The 21,901-nt window shown below is 39.4% G+C and overlaps 1 protein-coding gene and 1 pseudogene across 1 annotated transcript; one reads left to right on the forward strand and one right to left on the reverse strand.

Annotated features, from left to right (window-relative positions):
* The first annotated feature begins 14,485 nt into the window (after positions 1-14,485).
* Positions 14,486-14,631, forward strand: LOC122035466 (annotated as a pseudogene).
* Positions 14,632-18,962: 4,331 nt separating this feature from the next.
* Positions 18,963-20,397, reverse strand: LOC122034605 (NAC domain-containing protein 92-like). Its single transcript, XM_042593917.1, has 3 exons — positions 20,129-20,397; positions 19,752-20,038; positions 18,963-19,656 (listed from the first exon to the last, which is right to left on the reverse strand). Exons 1-3 carry the CDS (start codon positions 20,289-20,291, stop codon positions 19,135-19,137), a joined length of 972 nt encoding a protein of 323 aa, XP_042449851.1. The 5' UTR covers positions 20,292-20,397; the 3' UTR covers positions 18,963-19,134.
* Positions 20,398-21,901: the final 1,504 nt, after the last annotated feature.

Raw genomic sequence — 21,901 nt, forward strand, 5'->3', positions numbered from 1 at the left:
TTAATATAATTATTGATTATATTTTTTTAATAAATTTTTAGATTGACATTTTAAATGAAATCCAAAAAAGTTAGTCAAACTTGAGCAACTATTTTATTAAGAATCTAGATATTTTAATAATTAATTTTGGTGAAGTCAAAAATAAAATTATATTAATATCCTTTTTTTTATTCATATCGAAAATAATTTTAAGGTTTATTAGTAATTTTCATAAATGTATCAATGAAGGATCTAAAATTCAAGCCTCAGTTGTAGTGTATTATTGAGAGTTTTACTCATTAATCAATCAAGAATCTAGAGTTCGAGACTCAGCTGTGACATATTATTAGAAATTTTTCTCATTAATCAATCAGGGATTTAAAACTCGAGACTTAGTTGCAACATATTATTGAGAATTTTTATCATTAATCAATTCAGAATTTAGAGTCTTTTTCATCCTGTAGTATCGTTGCGCTAGAGGGGAGGGGTGAATAGGGCTCGTGGCAAGTTCGTTTGAAAAACACGATCAGAGATAGTGCAGCGGAAATAGAAACAGAAAGAGAAACAAACACGGCTAACACGGTTTGTTTTTACTTAGTTCGAAGTCTGTGACATGTGACGACTCCTACTCTAAGGTCCGCAATCGTTGAGCATTCTCATTGGACAATTCACTATCAGTTCAGCAAATTTTTACAAAGATGAGTACAATAGATTTACAATTTAAGTGATGTAATTAAAAGTATGCCAACAACTTCTAGAGATCTGGAAAGTTGTGCTTTCAGTTGTTGGAGCCGCGTCACTCAGTCATCGGAGTTGTGTTGCTTGGTTGTCGGAGCAGCGTCACTCGGTCATTAGAGTCGCATCTTGGAATTGCAAGAACATCTTTGGAGCATCGCGTAGAGAGCAATCGCAAATCAGAGTTGTATATTGAGCTCTCGGTCAAATGTTGCTTAAATAGGTTGTTCCAGGCACCTAGAACCCTTCAGGGTGCTGGACCGTGACGTTAGTCCATCCAATCAGCGCACTCCAACCTGGTGAAGCGATAACTCTTGGCATTCAGGGCGCCCGGACCAGGTTCGGGCGCTTGGACTAGGTCCGGGTGCCCGGATCCCTTCCGGACGCCCGGACCAGTTTTTTCTAGCACTTTATTTTTTGCAAAATAAAGTTAATCCAGACAATAACTAATGCCCAAAATATAAATTTTACTATGAATTTGACAGCCTCGAACTATCCGGTTCTAACATTGACTTTCGCTGAAACTCTAGGTCGAATCGACGTCTACTGTTCCCTCCTCGAGGGAACTCGTCCTCACCTACTCCTCTCAGGAGAGTTTACCTTTTTGCCAGACCGGTCCTCCAGATTGTCTGGACTTTTGCTCAACATCCGAGACTTCAGGTCTTCATGATGAATGTCCATTCCATGACGCGTCTAAACTTTCACTTGATCCCCAACCACCAAGATTGTCCCTGACTCTAGGATTTCACCCAAAGTGCTCGACTCGCCAAGATTTCACCTTGCCTAACCATAGCTAAGACTTTCCACCACCTAGGATTACCTCCCCCTAAGACCTAGGGTTTTCCACCTGCCTAGAATCTGTTGGTGCAATATCCCTCAGGGCTGACCTGGTTGACCAAGCTTGAGTCTTGGTTTGGGTTTCGATATTTGACAATGCAGTTGTTCATTTGGGGAGATTGTTTGGTGCAATTCCCCTCTGATCAGGGTCTGATCAGGTTGGTTGAAGAAGAGTCAAGTAGGTCAAGGTTGACCGGATACTTGACTGGGAAGTCCTAACTGGGATGTTAGGCAGAAGGAAAGACCTAGTGAGTGAAGCTAGGTGAAAGTCCTGGTAAGTGAAGCCAGGCAGAGGAAAGTCCTAGTGAATGAAGCTAGGCAGATGAGAAGTCCTGGTGAGTGAAGCCAGACACAGGGAAAATCCAGATGGATCAAGGCTGATCGGACATCTGGTGAAAGTCCAAGTAGGTCAAAGGGATTGACCGGATACTTGGTAAGAGGAGAAAAGTCCAAGTGGTCAAAGGGATTGACCAGACACTTCGTGAGAGAGTCCTAGCTGGTCAAGGGTGACCATGCTAGGTTTTATGTACCAACAAGTCATGGTTGACTGGATGTTGGTTTAGGGGGCTTTGGACTTGCTTTTGGGCAAAAACCAAGATCTGGATTGATCAACGGATTGATCCAGTAGATCTGGATTGATCAGCGGATTGATCCAGCAGATCTGGATTGAACAGCGGATTGATCCAGCAGATCTGGATTGATCTAGCAGATATGGATCGATCAGCTGATCGATCCAGCAGATCTGGATAGATCAATCGATCGATTGGATCATGCCCAATCGATCAGCTGATCGATCGGGTGAGTCCCCACGAACAGAACCCCTTTGGATCGATTCGTGGATCGATCCAGAGGTCCCAATCGATCAGTGGATCGATTGGGAGCTGTTGTTTGTGCACGATAAGCCCTGGATCGATCAGCCGATCGATCCAGGCTATTCCAGAGAGCACAGAGGCACTCTGGATCGATCGGTTGATCGATCCAAAGACTCCCCGATCGATTGGGAGCAATCCAATCGATCGGGATCCGACCGTTGGCGTCGTATTTAGCTACAGGCGAGCGTTTCCTTCAGTAGTGCTTACACGATTCATCTCCGATCTTCACCAGCGACTCCACAGCTCTCTCTCAAGTTCAGATCGCCAGTTCTTGAAGATTCTTGGAGGTTCTTCCAAGTCAAGAGGCGAATCAAAAGCAAGAAGAGAAGTTAGGGTTAGGGTTTATTGTAAGCTTTTGCTTGTATTTCATATCCTTTCATTTCTTCTTGTATTGAGAGTTTGTAAAGGCTTCTCCGCCTTCGGTAGTTACCGTAGAAGAGTGTGTTTCATAGTGGAGGGTGCGTGAGTGTGTGGATCCTTGGATTAGTCACCTCTTGTGAGGTAGATACCAAGTAAATCCTCTTGTTAGCGTTATGTATTTTGTTTCCTGTACATTTCCACTGCACATCTTTGAAGAAATAAGCAACGCCAACTATGAAGACGAGCACGACGAGCTATTCACCCCCCCCCCCCCTCTAGCTACTTTTCGGTCCCAACAGAATCCACTAGGACTTTTGCCTAAGAACACTTAGGGCTTTCTTGTAAGCTCATTCAACCTTATTAGACAACAAGTAACCTTAACCTTAGACCCTTTGCCATAATCAAAACTTAGGTTCAATTGTCTGGTGCTCCCTGCACCAACAATCTCCCTCTTTTTTATTATGGCAACCTGGTTCAAAGTTAAGTAAAACATAATAATAATGCAAAGAACTTAAGCATAAGCACAAGTGAAATAATTAAAAGAACTTATGATAATTTGACAAAAAAAAATCTCCCTTATGCTCCCCCTTAATCAAAAAAATCTTCCTTATTCTCCCCCTTAATTAATAGTTTTAACTTAACTTTAACCTTTCTCTTCCCCTTTGATATGCATCAAAAAGATACTAAGTTAGAGAGAAAGTTGATTTGTAAAGATAGATCACTTTTCTTAGCTTTATCTTTAGCTAAATTCTTAGATTTGAAAAAAATACTTTGTCAAGTACTTAGCTTTTGAAAAAAAATTGATAAAAACTTGGCTTTAAAAAGAATTTGATAAAAACTTAGCTTTAAAAATAAAAAACTTAGCTTAAAAATTTGATAAAAACTTAGTTAAGTACTTAGCTTTAAAAAGATTTTGATAAAAGCTTAGCTTAAAAAATTTGATAAAAACTTAGCTTTAAAAAGATTTTGATAAAAATTTAGTTTAAAAAATACTTTGATAAAAAAATTTCTTAAAAAAATTTGATAAAAACTTATTTTTCTTGATACAAAAATATTTAAACTTGTTTTTTCAAATAAAATATTTAAGGCTTATATTCAAAAATAGTTACAAAAAACTGAACTTGCCTTTTCAAAATATTCTTTAAATTTTTTAAACAAAAATTTTAACTTTAAAATTTCGAAAACAAGAATACTCTAACTTTTCAAAGGAAAAAATTTAACTTTGAAATTTTAAAAAATAATTAATGCCTTAACTTCCTTTCACTCACCCTTGATTAATTTAATGCAAAAGAAAATAAGTGTTTTAAGTTTAAGGGTCCTAGAGTCCTAGTATGAGAGCTCAAAGAAAAAAACACAAATTAAAAATAGAAATAATTATTTATTTTCCTAATTTTTCATCTCACTCACCCATTCTATGTTATCAAGTATGTTCATCTTATGAGTTTGTGTGAGATGGAGTTAAGTTAAGTTGATTTTATCTTTGACTTTGAAAAATATTTATGATATTGAAGAATATTTAAGTTTGAAATTCAAAAACAATTAAGTTGAGATTTCAAAATACTAAATTTTTAATTTTAAAATATTTAAGTTTGAATTTAATTTTAGATTTCAAAAATATTGAATTTGAGATTTAAAATATAAGTTTGAAATTTTGAATTTTAAAATATAGGTTGAATTTCTAAATTAAAATTTTGAAGATTATTTGAAAATAATTACAATTTTAAAGATTAATTAAAATTTGAAAATAATTAATATTTTGAATATTAATTAATATTTAAAAATAATTAATATTTTAAAAATTAATTACCACTTTTAAAAAATAAATTTTAAAAATTAATTAGATTTTGAAATTAAGTAATATTTTGAAATTAATTAGCTTTAGTTGAATTTTAATAAAGTTAATTTAATTGAATTGAGTTTAATTAATTTGGGTTTGGTTAACTACTTTTTATTTTAAACCTAGGTCCATCTCATATTTTTAATCTAAGTCCTTATCTACCTTAGTCTAAGCATGTATAATAAAAGCAGTAAATCAGTCATCAAACAAGTATATCTAATGATAAAAATGGTCTTTCTATTATCTCCCCCTGGATTATAGCCTCGATAGGGTCTATCAAGATAATAGATTTGATCCTTGAAGATTCATTATTAACCAAGTCTAACTTGGTTAATCAAGTTAGACTTGGGGACCCATGTTTGGACTGTTCCTCTGTTGGTATAATTAACAAGACATAAATATGATTTGAATTTGTGTTTAGCTTTACATCCAAGTCCGGATCGATTGTATACGACTCTTTATTTTCTAAGAATCAGATCAAGATTTTTAGAGCCCAAGGTGAACCATTCCAATATTTCCTTTAGTTCCTTGACTTGACTTTTTAGTTTAAAATTTTCTTCCTCAAGTTGTTGAACTTGAGTTGAAGTTCCAGTCTGAATAGGTTTAATCAAGGAACTTGGGTTAGTCACTTTCTTAAGGGTTGTTACCTCCTTTTGAAGTGACTTGACCCAGACGTTGGATTTAACTAACTTGCGCATAAGATAATTCACTAAGTTATGCAATTTATCTATTTGGGAAGAACTTACAGTGGGGTTAGGCCCTTGGGAAACGGATACAGATCTGTGACTTCTCTTAAACTCGATTTCTTACTCGTTCTTGGTTTCAGATTTATCGACTTGTTCTCAGGCCGTAAGTGCGAGGAAGCTCGTCTGCTCGACATCTTCATCAGAGTCTTCTGAAGAAGATTAATCTCACGTTGCCTGTAGTGCCTTCTTCCGTTGCTTCTTCCGTTCCTTCTAGTTCAGGCAGTTGACTTTGATATGCCCCTTTTTGTTACAACCGTAGCAAGTTACTTCGGACTTGGCTTTTGGACTAGGTTGTACTGTTTTTTATTGGATCACCTTCTTGATGTCCTTTTTAGTGAATCCTTTCTTTTTCTTGTAGAGTTTTCATGCTAGGTTGACAAGCTCGGCAGTGATCTTGTCATCATCGTCTGAGTCTGGTTCATTTTCGGATTCAAGTTTGGCCCGGTGCTTGATTTTTGGTTCCCGCATTCTACTTGTTCCTGCAATCAAAGTAATACCTTTCTTGATCTGAGTAGTATTAGTTTGTTCATGAAGCTCAAATTCAGAAAATAACTCATCTAACTTAATTAAGGAAAGATCCTTAGATACTTTGTAAGAATTTACCATGGACGCCCACAAAGTATTTCTCAGAAAGGAGTTGAGTGTATACCTGATAACATCGCAGTTTTCCACTTTTGACCGATTGCGTGGAGGTCGTTGAGCAGGTCTTGAATCCACGCGTGAAGTTGGTTTGTCGATTCACCTTCTTGCATTTTTATATTATAAAGTTTATTTAATATCAAATCACGTTTGCTTACCTTGGTGTCTAAGGTTCCCTCATGCAGTTCGATCAGCTTCTCCCATAGTTCTTTTACGCTTGAAAATGGGTCGACTCAGTTCATCTCTTCTTTAGTTAGTCCGTATTGGAGGGCTTCAGTCGCCTTGCCATCAACCTCGATCTTTTTCATTATATTGAGTCACAATTTTTACATGATACTGGTTTTCCATTGCCGTCGAGTGGAAGCGCGAAGCTGGTTTGGATGATGATCTACATTTCTACCTCGATCTTTAGATAGTACTCCATTCAGCCCTTCTAGTAGCCGAAATCTTCACTAGATAATAGAAGTAGGCAGCAGTGTTGTAGCCTTCTTGGTAGGCCATTTAGAAAAAGTCTCTTGCAAAGACAAAAATGATAAAATTTGTTCCAAGACTAGGTCTTGGCTTAGTAGTGCGAGATAAAAAATTTAAATAAACAAACTCGAGTGGTGCTACACCAGATTTGAGATAGGAAAAACTCGATTGTGAAAAATAAATCTGAGATAGGAAAAACTCGATTGCGAAAAAGAAATCTATTCAGAAGGGGTGATGATATCAATTTCAAGAAAAAATATAATAATAATAAAATAATAAAAAATAAAAATATATAATGTCAAATTTGTCAAGTGTGATATTTCACGAATTCTTATTAATGGTGAAAAAATAAACATGAATTTTAAAAAAAAAATAGAGGGAAAAAACGAAAGGCGTATATAATTTTTAAACAAAAATGATATACAATTTTCTTTTCCAAAAAGGAACCCCCTGCACAATTGATGGTTTCACCAATTCAAAGTGTCATCGCTCTGATGTCAATTATATGATCATTGTGCTAGAGGCGGGGATAGCGCTCGTGGCTAGTTCGTTCGAAAAACACGATCGGAGATAGTGCAACGAAAATAGAAACAGAAAGAGAAACAAACATGACTAACACAGTTTAATTTTACTTAGTTCGAAGTCTGTGATGACTCCTACTCCAAGGCTCGTAATCGTTGATCACTTTCATTAGGCAATTCACTATCAGTTCGACAAATCTTTACAAAGATGAGTATAATAGATTTATAATTTAAGTGTTGTAATTAAAAGTATACCAACAACTTCTGGAGATCTGGAATGTTGTGCTTTTAGTTGTTGGAGTCGCGTCACTCAGTCATCAGAGTCGTGTTGCTCGGTTGTCAGAGTAGCATCACTCGATCGTCAGAGTCACATCGTGGAGTCGTAGGAACGTCTTTGGAGCAGCGTGTAAGAGAGCAATTGTAAATCAGAGTTGTATATTGAGTTGTCGGTCAAATGTTGCTTAAATAGGTTGTTCCGAGGGCCTGGAATCCTTCAGGGTGCCTGGACCGTGATGTCAGCCCATCCAATCAACGCACTCCAACCTGGCGAAGAAATAACTTTTGGCATTCTGGGCACTCGGACCAAGTCCGGGCGCCTAAACTAGCTCCGGGCGCTCGGACCAGATTTTTCCAATACTTTATTTTCTACAAAATAAAGTTAGTCTAGACAATAACCAATATCCAAAATATAAATTTTACTATGAATTTGACAGCCTCGGACTGTCCGATTCTGACTTCGAGTTTCGCTAAAACTCTAAGTCGAATCGACACCTACTGTTCCCTTCTAAAGGGAACACGTCCTCACCTACTCCTCTAAGGAGAGTTTGCCTTTTTGCTAAACCAGAGTTGTATATTGAGTTGTCGGTCAAATGTTGCTTAAATAGGTTGTTCCGAGGGCCTGGAATCCTTCAGGGTGCCTGGACCATGATGTCAGCCCATCCAATCAACGCACTCCAACCTGGCGAAGAAATAACTTTTGGCATTCTGGGCACTCGGACCAAGTCCGGGCGCCTAAACTAGCTCCGGGCGCTCGGACCAGATTTTTCTAATACTTTATTTTCTGCAAAATAAAGTTAGTCTAGACAATAACCAATATCCAAAATATAAATTTTACTATGAATTTGACAGCCTCGGACTGTCCGATTCTGACTTCGAGTTTCGCTAAAACTCTAAGTCGAATCGACACCTACTGTTCCCTCCTAAAGGGAACACGTCCTCACCTACTCCTCTAAGGAGAGTTTGCCTTTTTGCTAAACCAGTCCTCCAGACCGTCTGGACTTTTGCTCAGCGTTCGAGACTTTAGGTCTTCATGTTAAACGTCTGCTCCATGACCCGTCCAGACTTCCACCTGGTCTGCGACCACTAAGATTTTCACTTAGAGTCCCCGACTCTAAGATTTCGCCCAAAGTGTTCGACCAGCCAAGACTTTGCCTTGCCTAACTGCAACTAGGACTTTCCACCACCTAGGGTTACCTCCCTCAAGGACCTAAGTGTTGGAACCCCAAGGTATTTTGATGTGATCAAACAAACTAAGTTAGGTCCTACGTTGTCTAACCCTTGTGTCTAAGTGTGCAGGAGCTTAGGAACACAGGAAGTCGAGCGAAAAACGCGGCTAGCGAGAATGACGGCACGGGGAGAAAGCCGACGGGCTCTGTGCGTCCGAGGGACGAGGTGACCGCGAAAGAGTACACCGGTGGACGAGAAGAACGTGCACGGCGTTCGAGGGACGAGAAACCGGGAAGGAAGGCTGCTCGAGGAAAAGGCCGGAACTTGGGTTCGGGTGAGCCCTATTCCGGATGGCCGAGATCACCCAAGCTAGTGGAGCCGGAGCGAACAAGACCCAGACCGAGACGAGCTGAACTGGAGATGAAAAAGTCAACATCTGTTGACTTTGGGCTCCGGGGCGGCCGGAGCCCTTTCGGGCGCCCGGACTTGGATTTTGACCAGGATCGCGTCAAACGCGATCTGATCGTTGGGGGATAAAATTTTATCCCCCCCAGGGCACCCAGAATCCCTTCGAGGCACCCCGACCAGTGCTATAAATATAGCACTGATCTGCACAGTTAAATCAACGAACTTATAATTCATTTCCTTCTGTGCTTTCTATTCTTGTGTACTGTCAATGCTGTAAGAGGCTACTCCGCCCAGAGGAGAATCAGATAGTGCGTCATCTTGCCTTGGATTAGCAATCCTCTGATTGCAAACCAAGTAAACCCTCTTGTGTCTGATCTTTTAATTTAGTCTCTTCTTTTTATTATTACAAGTGTCTGTTAATTAGTTGAATATCTGAGAAAGGTCAGTTTTATTTTTGTAGGGCAATTCACCCCTCCCCTCTTGCCGGCCTCCAAAGGGACCAACAAGTGGTATCAGAGCAAGGCGCTTTAGGAGGACTAACCACCGATCGAAGCAACAAGATGGCCGGACCAAGCATCGTTCCACCAAAATTCGCGGGGGACTTCGCAGACTGGAAGTGACGTATGGAGGTATTCCTAAGAACTGAATTTGAAATTCGATTTATTATGAAGTATGGTTTTGTAGCTCCGATGAATCAAGAAGGAGAAGAAAAAGAAGAGAGCCATTGGACAAAGAAGGAGCAGAATGAGTCTGTAGCGAACAGCCGTGCGGAATATCATCTACTGAGCGTGTTGCCGCCCCAAGAGGTCAATTGCATCAGAAGTTATTCATCTGCTAAAGAACTCTGGGAGAAGTTCCTGGAACTCCACGAAGGCACGTCCGAAGCGAAGCTCGCTAGAAGAGACATCCTTTGGAACAAGCTAATGAACATCCGACTGGAAAAAGGTGAGAAGGTAGCCAGTCTACACGCAAAGGTAAAAGAACTGATTGTTAGGATCCTACGTACTCGGCTAGAGAGGGGGGTGTGAATAGCCGCCCCAAATCGCTCGTTTCTTCCTACAATTCGTTAGCGCAGCGGAAAAATAAACTAGAAATGAAAGGAAGAATATCAAACCTTAACACAGCGATGTACGAGGTTCGGAGATGATGCTCCTACTCCTCGGCGTGTCCGTAAGGTGGACGAACCCAATCAATCCGTCGGTGGATGAGTCCCCGGAAACCCGGCTAATAGATACTCCTTGTGGGTGGAGAAACCTCACCACAATCTTTGCAACAGCAATAGGAGTACAAATAGGAACAAGAAAACAAGAACAGAAATGTAAACAACACTTGCTTGCCTTCTTGAAGTCAGCAGGAACCCTGGTGAAGCAGCAGCTTCTCGGATCCAAGCCTAGCTAGAAAACCAGCAACAGGAAGAAGCTCACGCGAAGCTTTAGCACCCAACGAGCTCAACAAAGCTCAGCAGGAAGAAGAAGCAGAAGCTTCAGGCAGGAGAGAACTTCCAGAAGGAAGAAGAAGTAGCTGCGGGAGAGCTTTCACTGAAGTCCTGTAGCCCTCTTTTATACCTGCGAAGAAGAAGAGCAGAGAACTAGCCGTTGCGTCGCAACGGCTAGATTCCTGATCGGTCCATGGACCGATCAGGGAACCTCCTGATCGATCAGGTGTCTCGATCGGCGCCTCGATCGGTCCACAGACCGATCAGGCTTATGCCTGATCGGTCTTGCCGACCGATCAGGCCATGGGTGGATCGGTCAGCAGACCGATCCACGGCTTTCTTCTCGCGAGGTTGCGTTGCCTCCTGATCGGTCTCCAGACCGATCAGATTACAATCAGTGAGCCACTGATCTAATTCTGATCGGTCACCAGACCGATCAGGGCAAACGCAGTATCACTGGATCGATCACCAGATCGATCTAAACTTCTCAGCCCTAAACCTAAGGCTTCCACACCAACATCCGGTCAACCTTGACCTGTTGGTACATCATCCCTAGCATCTGGTCACTCCCTTGACCTGCTAGCACTCCCCGCTAAGTGTCCGGTCAATCCCTTTGACCCACTTAGACTTTTCCACACCAGATGTCCGATCATCCCTGATCCATCTGGATTTTCCTCTTCGTGCCAAGTATCCGATCACTCCCTTGACCTACTTGGACTTTCCAACACTAGAAGTCCGATCATCCCTGATCCATCTGGATTTTCCCTTGCCTGGCTTCACTCACTAGGACTTTCACCTAGCTTCACTCACTAGGGTTTTCACCTGGCTTCACTCACCAGGATTTCCACAACTGCCTGGCTTCACTCACCAGGACTTTCCAACTGCCTAACATCCCAGTTAGGACTTTCTCATTCACCTAGCTTCACTCACTAGGATTTTCACCTGGCTTCACTCACCAGGATTTTCCCGAATGCCTGGCTTCACTCACCAGGACTTTCACCTTCACCTAGCTTCACTCACTAGGATTTTCACCTGGATTCACTCACCAGGATTTCCAACTGGCTAACATCCCAGTTGGACTTTTCCGTGCCAAGTCTCCATACTTGGACTTTTCCCGTGCCAAGTCTCCATACTTGGACTTTTCCATGCCAAGCTCGACTTTTCCGTTGCCAAGTCTCCATACTTGGACTTTTCGCGTGCCAAGCTCCCTGCTTGGACTTTTCCAGTGCCAAGTCTCTATACTTGGACTTTTTCCCGAATCAGGTCAACCAGGTCAACCTTGACCTACGGTTGCACCAATAATCTCCCAAACATCTATTCTTGTCCCATATCAAGAATACAACTCTTCCACGAGTGTCAAACATCAAAATACAACTCAACTAGGTCAACCTTGACCTAAGGTTGCACCAACAATCTTCCTAAGTCAAACATCAAAATACAACTCGAGTCAGGTCAACTCGAGTCAGGTCAACCAGGTCAACCTTGACCTAAGGTTGCACCAACACTGATTACTGGTCTCGAGAACCTCAGAGAAACGGTAACAAATCGGGAAACAATACGCTACGCACTCAACGTGTTTCCCAGAACTTCAGATTGGACATCAATCGTCGACGCCTACTACATTTCGAAAGACCTGGAGGTAAGTACTTTAGAAGAACTATTCTCCACTCTTAAATTGTAGGAAACCAGGTGTGTCAGGACAACAAAGGAAGCAAGCCAAATGATTGCACTAAACACAACCAAGAAGGATGAACCCGAGTCAGATTTAGAAGACGATCAGGAAGCATACATGGTAAGGAACTTTAAAAAAAATTTTAGATCAAATAAATTCAAAGAAATGCAGAATAAAAAGAATCCAAGAAATAGAAGAAGGATGTGTTGCTACCAGTGTCAAAAGGAAGGACACCTAATAGAGGATTGCCCAGAACTAAAGAAGGACAAAGGCAAAATTCTCAAGAAGCACAAGAACCTAAAAGCTACTTGGGACGCCACTTCATCATCTGAGTCCGAGATTCAAGAATATGCTGGGCTAGCGCTGATGGCAAGCTACGAAGGGTAAAGCACATCAGAACCTAGCATCGATGAAGGGGGAGCGATCTCAGATGAAAGCAGCGATGCAGGGGGAGATTCAGGCTTCAAGTCTGATATGGTAAGTGAGGTATACCTCTTACCCCCTGATCAACTTTACTTTGGTATTAAAGCAATGGCTAAATCCATGTATAAATTAGAAAATAAAAATACCAAATTAGAAAATGAAATTTTAGAAACAAAAAGAATTTTGGCAAAATCATGTCTGATAGAGGATTTAGATAAATTGAAAATTGAAAATGAAAAACTAAAAGAAGAAATAGAAAATTTGAAAAAGTCTAATGGTTCAAATATTTCTACTTTTAGAAATTATAGAGGTTTAAATTGGTATTATAGATTTCATCAAAGTCAAATTAGAAATATATCAAAAGTTTATGTACTTAGGAAATACTTGGTTAATCCTGTAGGTAGGAACCTCTATTGGGTTCCGAAAACATGTTTAACTTGAATTTTTTTAACATCTTTCAGCAAGAAAGTTAAACAGATAGTTTCTTTATGAGGCTTTGTCTAAGGAAGTGGTTGTTGCTCCAATAACCAAGAAGGCCTAGTGCCTCGCCACGACCTGGAAGCCAAAATACTGAAATCAAATGTTTAATTAATTTTCTGGAAAAAGTATTAAAGTTAGAATTAAATAATGCTTAAAAGTTGTTAAACATTTGTTTTGAAAATTTTGTTTAAACTTAGAAAATGTTTGTTTTAGAAATTAAAATTTTTTTTCATGTTTTTAACTTAGAATTTTTTTAAATATTGCCTTAGAAAATATTTTTTTAAAAAAAAAAAAATTCTGAAGAGTGTCTTTACTTAGACATTTTGCTTAAAAATTTTTTTCCACTTAAGATTATTTTTAGAATTCACCTTAGACTTGTTTATAACCCCAATTTTTATGTCATCAAAGGGGGAGAAGTATGTTAAGTAGTCTAGGGGGAGGTATTTATTGAAATATCTATGGACTTAATTGCAAATAAGTTATTTTTATTGCATATGTTTACCCTAACTTAACTTGAGTTGCTCACATCAAAAAGGAGGAGATTGTTGGAACCCCAAGGTGTTTTGATGTGATCAAACAAGCTAAGTTAGGTCATACGTTGTCTAACCCTTGTGTCTAAGTGTGCAGGAGCTTAGGAACACAGGAAGTCGAGCGGAAGACGCGGCTAGCGAGAAGGACGGCACGGGGAGAGAGTCGAAGGGCTCGATACGTCCAAGGGACGAGGTGACCGCAGAAGAGTACACCGGTGGACGAGAAGAACGTGCGCGGCATTCGAGGGACGAGAAACCGGGAAGGAAGGCTGCTCGAGGAGAAGGCCGGAACTTGGGTTAGGGTGAGCCCTATTCCGGATGGCCGAGATCACCCAAGCTAGCGGAGCTGGAGCGAACAAGATCTGGACCGAGACGAGCTAAACCGGAGATGAAAAAGTCAACATCTGTTGACTTTGGGCTCTGAGGCGCCCGGAGCTCTCCGGGGCGCCCAGACTTGGATTTTGACCAGGATCGCGTCAAACGCGATCTGATCGTTGAGGGATAAAATTTTATCCCCCCCTAGGGCGCCCAGAACCCCTTCGGGGGTGCTCCGACCTGTGCTATAAATATAGCACTGATCTGCACAGTTAAATCAACGAACTTGTAATTCATTTCCTTCTGTGCTTTCTATTCTTGTGTACTGTCAACGCTGTAAGAGGCTACTCCGCCCAGAGGAGAATCAGATAGTGCGTCATCTTTGCCTTGGATTAGCAATCCTCTGATTGCAAATCAAGTAAACCCTCTTGTGTCTGATCTTTTAATTTAGTCTCTTCTTTTTATTATTACAAGTGTCTGTTAATTAGTTGAATATCCGAGAAAGGTCAGTTTCCAACACTAAGCTTACTTCCCCCTAGGGATTTCCACCTATCTAGAATCCACTAGGACTTTTGCCTAAGAACACTTAAAACTTTCCTACAAACTCATTCAATCTTATTAGACAACAAGTAACCTTAACTTTGGACCCTTTGCCATAATCTAAACTTAGGTTCGATCGTCTGGTGCTCCCTGCACCAACAAGTCTCATATCTTTGAATTAACAACACTGCGAGTAGAAAAACTTCTATAAATTCTTTGGGCCAACGATGTTAGAAAATATACTTTTCTCATTTTTTTGGCTAAGATCAAGTATGATATATTAAATTAACTTTTTATAAGGGTGAGTCTGTTATAGTAGCTTGCTATAGGGATTCTCTAGCGTCACTATTGCATTGTACTATTACATGAGTCTGGCACACCCTTACCCAATTTATGGGCGATCTTTTGGCTAAGGTTAAGTGTAGTATTTGTTCTTATAAAATTTACGTGTATTCATGTATTATATTACACGCACAACGCGTATGCAAGATCGCTTGCGTCACTCTTACACTATTGCATGGGTCTAGGCTTACTATTTTATTAAGAATCTAGACCATTACTAACTAACTTTGGTGAAGTCCAAAATTAAATTATGTTAATGTCCTTTTTTCTATTCACATCAAAAATAATTATAAAGTGTATTAGTAATTTTCATAAAAGCATCAATCAGAAATCCAAAGTTCAAGTCTCAGTTACGATGTATTATTAAGAATTTTTAGTATTAATCAATCAGGATCTAAAGTTCGAGACTCAGCTGCGGCGTATTATTGGAAATTTTTCTCATTAATCAATCACGGATCTAGAGTTCGAGACTCAGCTGCGTCGTATTATTGCGAATTTTTCTTATTAATCAATTACATTGCACTATTGCATGGGTTTGAAGCACTTTGCCCAATTTATGAGCGACCTTTTGGCTAAGATTAAGTGTAGTATCATTACTGGCCAAATTTAACTTTGGTTGGTAAAAAACTTTAAATTGCTTGCCAAAATAAATTTGGTCAGTAATTATAATTATTTCTGGGTAAATTCATTTTGTCTAGTAATTTTAAATGTTTATCGGCCAAATTCAATTTAGACAGCAAATTGTCATCGATAAACCCAACTTTTCCCCTAGTATGATTTCGGTTATGTGATCATATGCATCGGTTGGCTAGGGTGCATCTATTAAGCCATATGTACAAAATCAGTTGGTTAAGTTGTTCGTGCTAGATGAATTATTAGGTTGATAGACATACTAATTGGGTGACTTACCCTCAGTTTGGATGGAGTGAAGGAAAGTTCATTAATAGAAGGGAAAAGGAAGAGAAGGGAGGAAAATGGAGAGAAAGTAAAATATTTATTTTACCCTTGTTTGGGAGGGAGAAAACATTTATTCGGGAGGAAAGGGAAAGGAATAAAGGTTAAATATATAAAATTATAAAATATCCTTTTTTTATTTAAATAAATCCGCATGTGAAAAAAATAAGGATAAAATTAAAACAATTTCTCCTTACCCTTCCTTAGAGCATCCGCATCAGCTAACCTATGTAAATATTTTATCCTAAATTTTGGATGTGATAGCTAAAAAATATTTGTATCAGCTATCCTATATATTCCCTAAATTTAGATTTGATGAATAGTGATTCTCTAAATTTAGGGAATGAAACTTCTACCGTAATAATAAAATAAAATTTCTTTTCAATCTCTCTCCTTCCACTCATTCCATAAATATAATAATAAAAATAGAAGAAAGAGAAAAAAATAATAAAAAATTAAAGATAATGGAAATTTTAGGATAGTTGATGTAGTGTGTAGTAAAAAGTAATCGTCTAAATTTAATAAAGTGGGTCATTTACCCTAATGGTCAGTTTACTCGGGAGAGCGGAAACCAAAATTAAGGAAAAATTTTCGTCGTTTACTTCATTAAAATTTTCAGATAGAAAAGAAACGTAATCCATCAACGGATGATTTTGGAGCAAAAATTGATCACCTCAAAATCGGACGAAAAGCAGCAAATGGGAAAAAAATGACGCATATATCCCTTTTCATTTACAAAATTACACCATATACAAAAAAAAAAATAACGCATGTACACTTTTTAACTCGTAAAATTACATCATGTACATAAAAATGACGCATGTACCCTTTTTATTTACAAAATTACATTGCATGTATCCACCTTCCTCTATCAAGATAAACAAGCATGTAAAGGAAGGGATTTTTCCACCCTTTCTCTTCTCTTCCTCCGAGGATAATTTTCTACCATAAATTCATTTCCCTTCCTCATCCGTGCTTTCGAGTAAACATATACTAAATTTTAGATATAAAGATAAAGAAACTAATGTGGATGCTCTTACACCCCAAATTGGGGTGTAAGAAATTTGGCTGATTCCCGAGCATGCAAGGGTAAACTTTACCCTTCTCTCCCCTTCCTCTCCGTAACTCACTCCCTCTGAAACAACGGTCAAAATTCTCCTTCCCCCTATTTATCCTTCCCTCCCCTTCACTCACCTCCTCCCAAACAGAGGGTTAGAGCCCCAATTGGATGATTAAGATTGTTGGTATTGCAAAAGCGATTTTGATCGTTAGAGGGGAGGGGTGAATGATATACCTACAATAAAATTTAAATTTCTCTTACTAATGGCTTAGTAAGGACACACACATTAAACAAAAAATAAAAACAAACATAAAAGTAAGGACACAATCGTTTACTTTGTTCACAACCCCCCACGGTGCTATGCACAATTTAGCGCATGTCTACTAACCTTCTTCTCTTCGGGAAAGTACAGGAGGTGGAGAAGCCTCTTATAGTAGTTGCGTACAAGAAGACTAATTAAAGCTTTGCAAAACAAAAAGAGTTTCATAGTTGTGTGTTGTGTTTTCTAACAGAGCTCCTCGCCTTCTTTTATAACCTCTGATCGAATTGCTAACGTGGCTCGTTGGTCGACCGAAAGTACATAGAAAATCAATGATGTGGCGGATAAGGCTTATCCACTCGACAATCCTTGCTCATCCCTTTGTTAATGTGACATTAATTCGGTTAATCTTATCATTTAATTATAGGTTGACTGAAACTTATCAACTTCAGATGACTTTTTCAAACTTGTTGTCACGTGTCCTTCGGTCGTTGATCTTTATCTACGGTCGCTTGATCCCGCTTACATTGGATCTCAGCTATTGGATCAATGCCCATGAGGTTTTCAGTCGCCCGATCTTGTCATCCGATCAATCGATCCATCTCAGTCGATATCTTGTAAACATATAATATTTATCCACTGCTTTGGTCAATCGAACCACTGGTCTAGTTGATCGGAAGAATATTCGATCAATTGGAAACTCTTTTTCGGTTGCTCGAACTTCCTAACTCAATCGACTACCCCTGAGTCTACCTAGAGTTGTGTCTATCCTCGCCTGGTTACAATTCACTCTACTCTTGTCTCATAGTTTACCTTGTGCATGCTTCCTCCCGACTTCTCACCCTCAAATGCTAGAGTACTCTTTCGCAGCTTCTCGTCTCTCAGATGCACCCAGTCCGTTGGTTCCTTTCTCGTGTCATTCTTCTTGCTCACTCGTGTCTTCTATCAAGCTCCACCGTCTCCGATGCTTCTTGTCCTTTCCGGTCCCTCGAGTGTCTCATATCACCTTTCACCTCACTTTACTAGAACTTGAGTTATCAGGTACTTGTGCGTTCTCCAAAATTCTTGTACACTTATATACACAAGTTGGTGACACAAGCAAGACCTAACTGAGACTAGTTTTACAACACATCAAAATAACCATTTTTCAAGCTACTTGGGGTTCTAACGAAGAGTACTCGTTGAGCTAGCTAGATTTATGGGGTGAGCTCATTTGGGGCAAATGAATAGGTGGGTGTTAAATCACTTCATTTAAAGTGAAGGAGATACAGCATATTCATTGTAACACATATCACCATTGGAAACTTAGTGAAATTAGAGTGAGAATAAACTACTAGAATCCATTAATTTTAAGAGATAAGACATGAAATTAGTGTGTTAAAGCATTTAGTTAAAGCGAACGAGATAAGGTTCAGCTACTAACAACATGTATCATGTTGCGGGCTTTGCCAATTGCCATGATGAAAATCTTCAAATGAAATTAGGGTGGGAATAAACTACTAGAATTCATAAAATGCAAGCGACGAAGCATAAAGTTAGGGTGTTAGAGCACTTGAGCTCAAACAAACGAGACAAGGCATGTTTGTGAAAACACATATCACGTGTCTTTGATACGTGGATGAAAAACGGTATACTACCAGTGTAGGAATAAACTATCGAAATTCATTAAATGTAGATATGAAATTAGGGTGTTAAATCATTTCAGCTAAAGCGAACAAAATAAAGCATGTGTATGATAACACGTAAATGAAAACTTAGCAAAATTAGGGTCAGAATAAATTCCACTAGATAAAATTAGAGTGTTAATATAATGCATGAGTGGCCTTGTGAGGTTGATAATGAAACTTGATGAAATTACAGTGGACATGAACTACTAGAATTAATAAGATATCAAAGAATAAAATATGAGAGACATTTTCAGGATATTTTTGCAAAATGGATATAGAACTAAGAATGACATTTGCAATCTTTCTTTAGCAATTTTAAAAGGAGAAATGCAAATTGAATGATTCTTAGAGTGCAAAAATTGTTTATGCATTAAAAATGATTGGTACATTATCAATGAAAAACAATCAACATTTATCCATGATTACTTAATGAATTGTTCACATCTTCTATATAATCTATATATAAATTAGTACACAAAACAAAGATTTAATTATGTACAGCAAGAGTATGTATAAATGTATACGAGTAGCAAGACCAAAAGGTCCTGAAGCCAGTTCTATACTAATCAAACGCTTATAATTAATCAACTAAAAATCTCTCATTCATCAGTACTTCCACATGTTATCCCAATCCAAGGCCGCTCCAGAGGAAGAAGGATCGACAATGAAGCCGCTGTAGTTCCTCGAGGATGATGATATCTCGGCGGCGGCGTTGAGGTCGGTGCTCTGGCCGGTGTCCTGCGAACGGCAGCAGCCACCCATTGACATGGACTGGTTCGAGCTCTGCTCCATCTTGCAACGTCTCCTGATGGATGCATCAAGGTGGTTGTTATTTGAGGCCGTCGTCGTCAGCAAAGAGGAATTCTGGTGATGCAAGTAGTTGTGGGCTGCGGAGCTCAGATTCTGTACGGGGTCGAAGACAGCATTAAGTTGAGGTGGATTTGAGCTCAGAAATGGCAGGTCTTCCATGGCCATTATTGGGTAATTGGAAGAGATATCCATACGAGGAGGCAAAGTGGAGGAGTCAAATAAGAAATCATCTGAAGCCAACTCTGATCCAAGAGTACTTGTTGTTCTCTTCGCTCCTCCTGTGTTCTTGTGGAAGACCCGACACACAACCCATTCTTCCTGCAATCATCAAAAGTCAAGATTTCTGAGATTGTTTCAGAAAAAGATATGATTAGTTGGGAAAAGAAAAGTAGTAATAGTAGCAGTCGTGGTGCCTTTGATGTAGATCCAGAGAAATTATTAGGGAATGGGGATTTGCTTTCCAGTCTGAACTCATGCATGACCCAGTTACTCTTCTGGCCTCTAGGTGCCCTTCCTCTGTAGAAGACAAGGGTCTTCTTCATGCCCACAAGGACTCCTCTGCCCCTGTAGATCTCCTTGTCCTTGCCTGTAGCTTTCCAGTAGCCAGCCTTTGTGGCCCTGTTGGTTCTCATCCCTGTAGGGTACTTCCTATCTCTCTGGCAAAAGAAATACCATTCCTTCTCCCCCATCTTTGCCTTGCCTAGGGTGCAAAAACATGCATATACATATCAACTCAAAATTATATACATCTATAATGAAAACAGATGAGGTAAGAAAATTGAGTAATTACTTGGGAGATCCCATGGCTCACACTTGTTGAGGTTAACCTCTCCTATGGCCCTCGCAGAGAAGGTTTGGTCGACGACCTTCGGCGTGAGGTAGTAGCTGATGATCTCCTCGTCCGTGGGGTGAAACCTGAAGCCTGGAGGCAGCTCCATGCAATCTTCTTCCATGCCACTAAATCTACCTCCAAATTCTTGCAAGAGATGAGAAAATAACAATCAAGAAGAAGAGTTTTGGAGGAAATTAATAATTAAGAGCGCAAATTGCGCTGTGAGGTCGAGGTGGAGTTAAGAAAAAAGAACATAGAGGAGAGGTGGTGCCTTATATAGAGGGACAAGAAGGGAGTTGAGTTCCCCTCCAAGGCAAAGAAAGGTCCGTGCCATTGAAGTCACTTCAGCGACAAGCCTCGCCATTGCTGCAAACATATATAATTGCCTGAATTATGGGTTAATCCTGCGATTCTTATCAGGAACAGAATCTACTGTGTTTATTAATTAATTAATTAGCTAGTCGTCTTTTCTTGGAGGGAATAAAGTATGCTAAAAAACAGCCCTGATTTTCTGATCTCTATCTCTTTCTCTCTTGAGGCTGCAAGAAAGCTGCAGAATGTTATTGTTATTTTGATCTTGATGGATAATGTGATCAAAGTGTCGTTAATGATTGAAGGAGAAGAACGATGGGGGGAATATAATTAATGGATTGTCCATTCACTTTGTAGCTGAGCTAATTATGGCAAGTCCTTGTTCAGGGCATCGACATATGGCAAAAACTTGGACATATATATATATATATATAGGCACTGTTTTAAAAACCAGACGCATAAGAGAATCAGTGGGTCAGTTCGTCTTCGATCGAATTTGTGCGTTAGCAATTAAAGGCATATATCTCAATGCTTAACTCTTGTCGTGTTAACTAAAGAGTGGCAAATGCCAAAGAATAATTAGTATTTTTGTAGTTAATTATTAAGTTAACGATCGATAAACTTTAAGATGGTGATAAAAAACTGACCACTTTTAAACTTTTTAGGAGGTATCTATGGTTATGGCTATAGAGATGGTGCAAAAAGCATAGTGTTGAGCGCTAAATTGTGAAAAGGGGTAAATCATTGACACGTGTCCAGTTCATAATAAGGATAATGCTCGGCTCAGCTCCGCTTAAGCTAGAGCCGAACGTGTTCGGTCACGCTGTTCTCGAGGAAGACGGCCACGCCATCTCCCGAAAAGACACGGTTTCCGGCGGGGACCACCGGCTTCGGATAGCCGGGAAAACCGGTAGCGGTGGTGCGGCTTCTGCCGGAAGCCCCATCCGCTGCCGCCTCCTCCTCCTCCTCCTTCACGCGTGTCTTACGTGTGTATTAATTACATTAAAAAACCTTTCGGCTTAATTAGAATTAATTTCTAATCTTAACTGGGATTAAGGTGGGGTTGGGTTCTTTTTTAAAATTAGAATCATAATATTACGGAATGAGTATGAGAAATAAAAGAAAAAATTAAATGTAAGAGAAAGTTGAATATGATAAAAAAAAATATGATGAGAGATGATGATAGAAAAAAGTGTTATGAGAGAGAAAGTGTGATGGGAAAAAATGAAAGAGAGAAAGTGTTGAGAGAAAAAAAAAAAAACGTGATCGGAGAAATTGAGGAAAGAGAAAATATGAAGAGAGAGAATGATGAGAGAAAAAGTGTGATGAGAGAAAATGAGAAGAGAGTGTATGATGAGAGATTGAGAAGAGAGAAAGCATAATGAAAAAGAAAGTATGATGATTGAGAATGATGAGAAA

Source organism: Zingiber officinale, chromosome 11B, assembly GCF_018446385.1.
Source record: "Zingiber officinale cultivar Zhangliang chromosome 11B, Zo_v1.1, whole genome shotgun sequence".
Taxonomy (NCBI): Eukaryota; Viridiplantae; Streptophyta; class Magnoliopsida; order Zingiberales; family Zingiberaceae; genus Zingiber; species Zingiber officinale.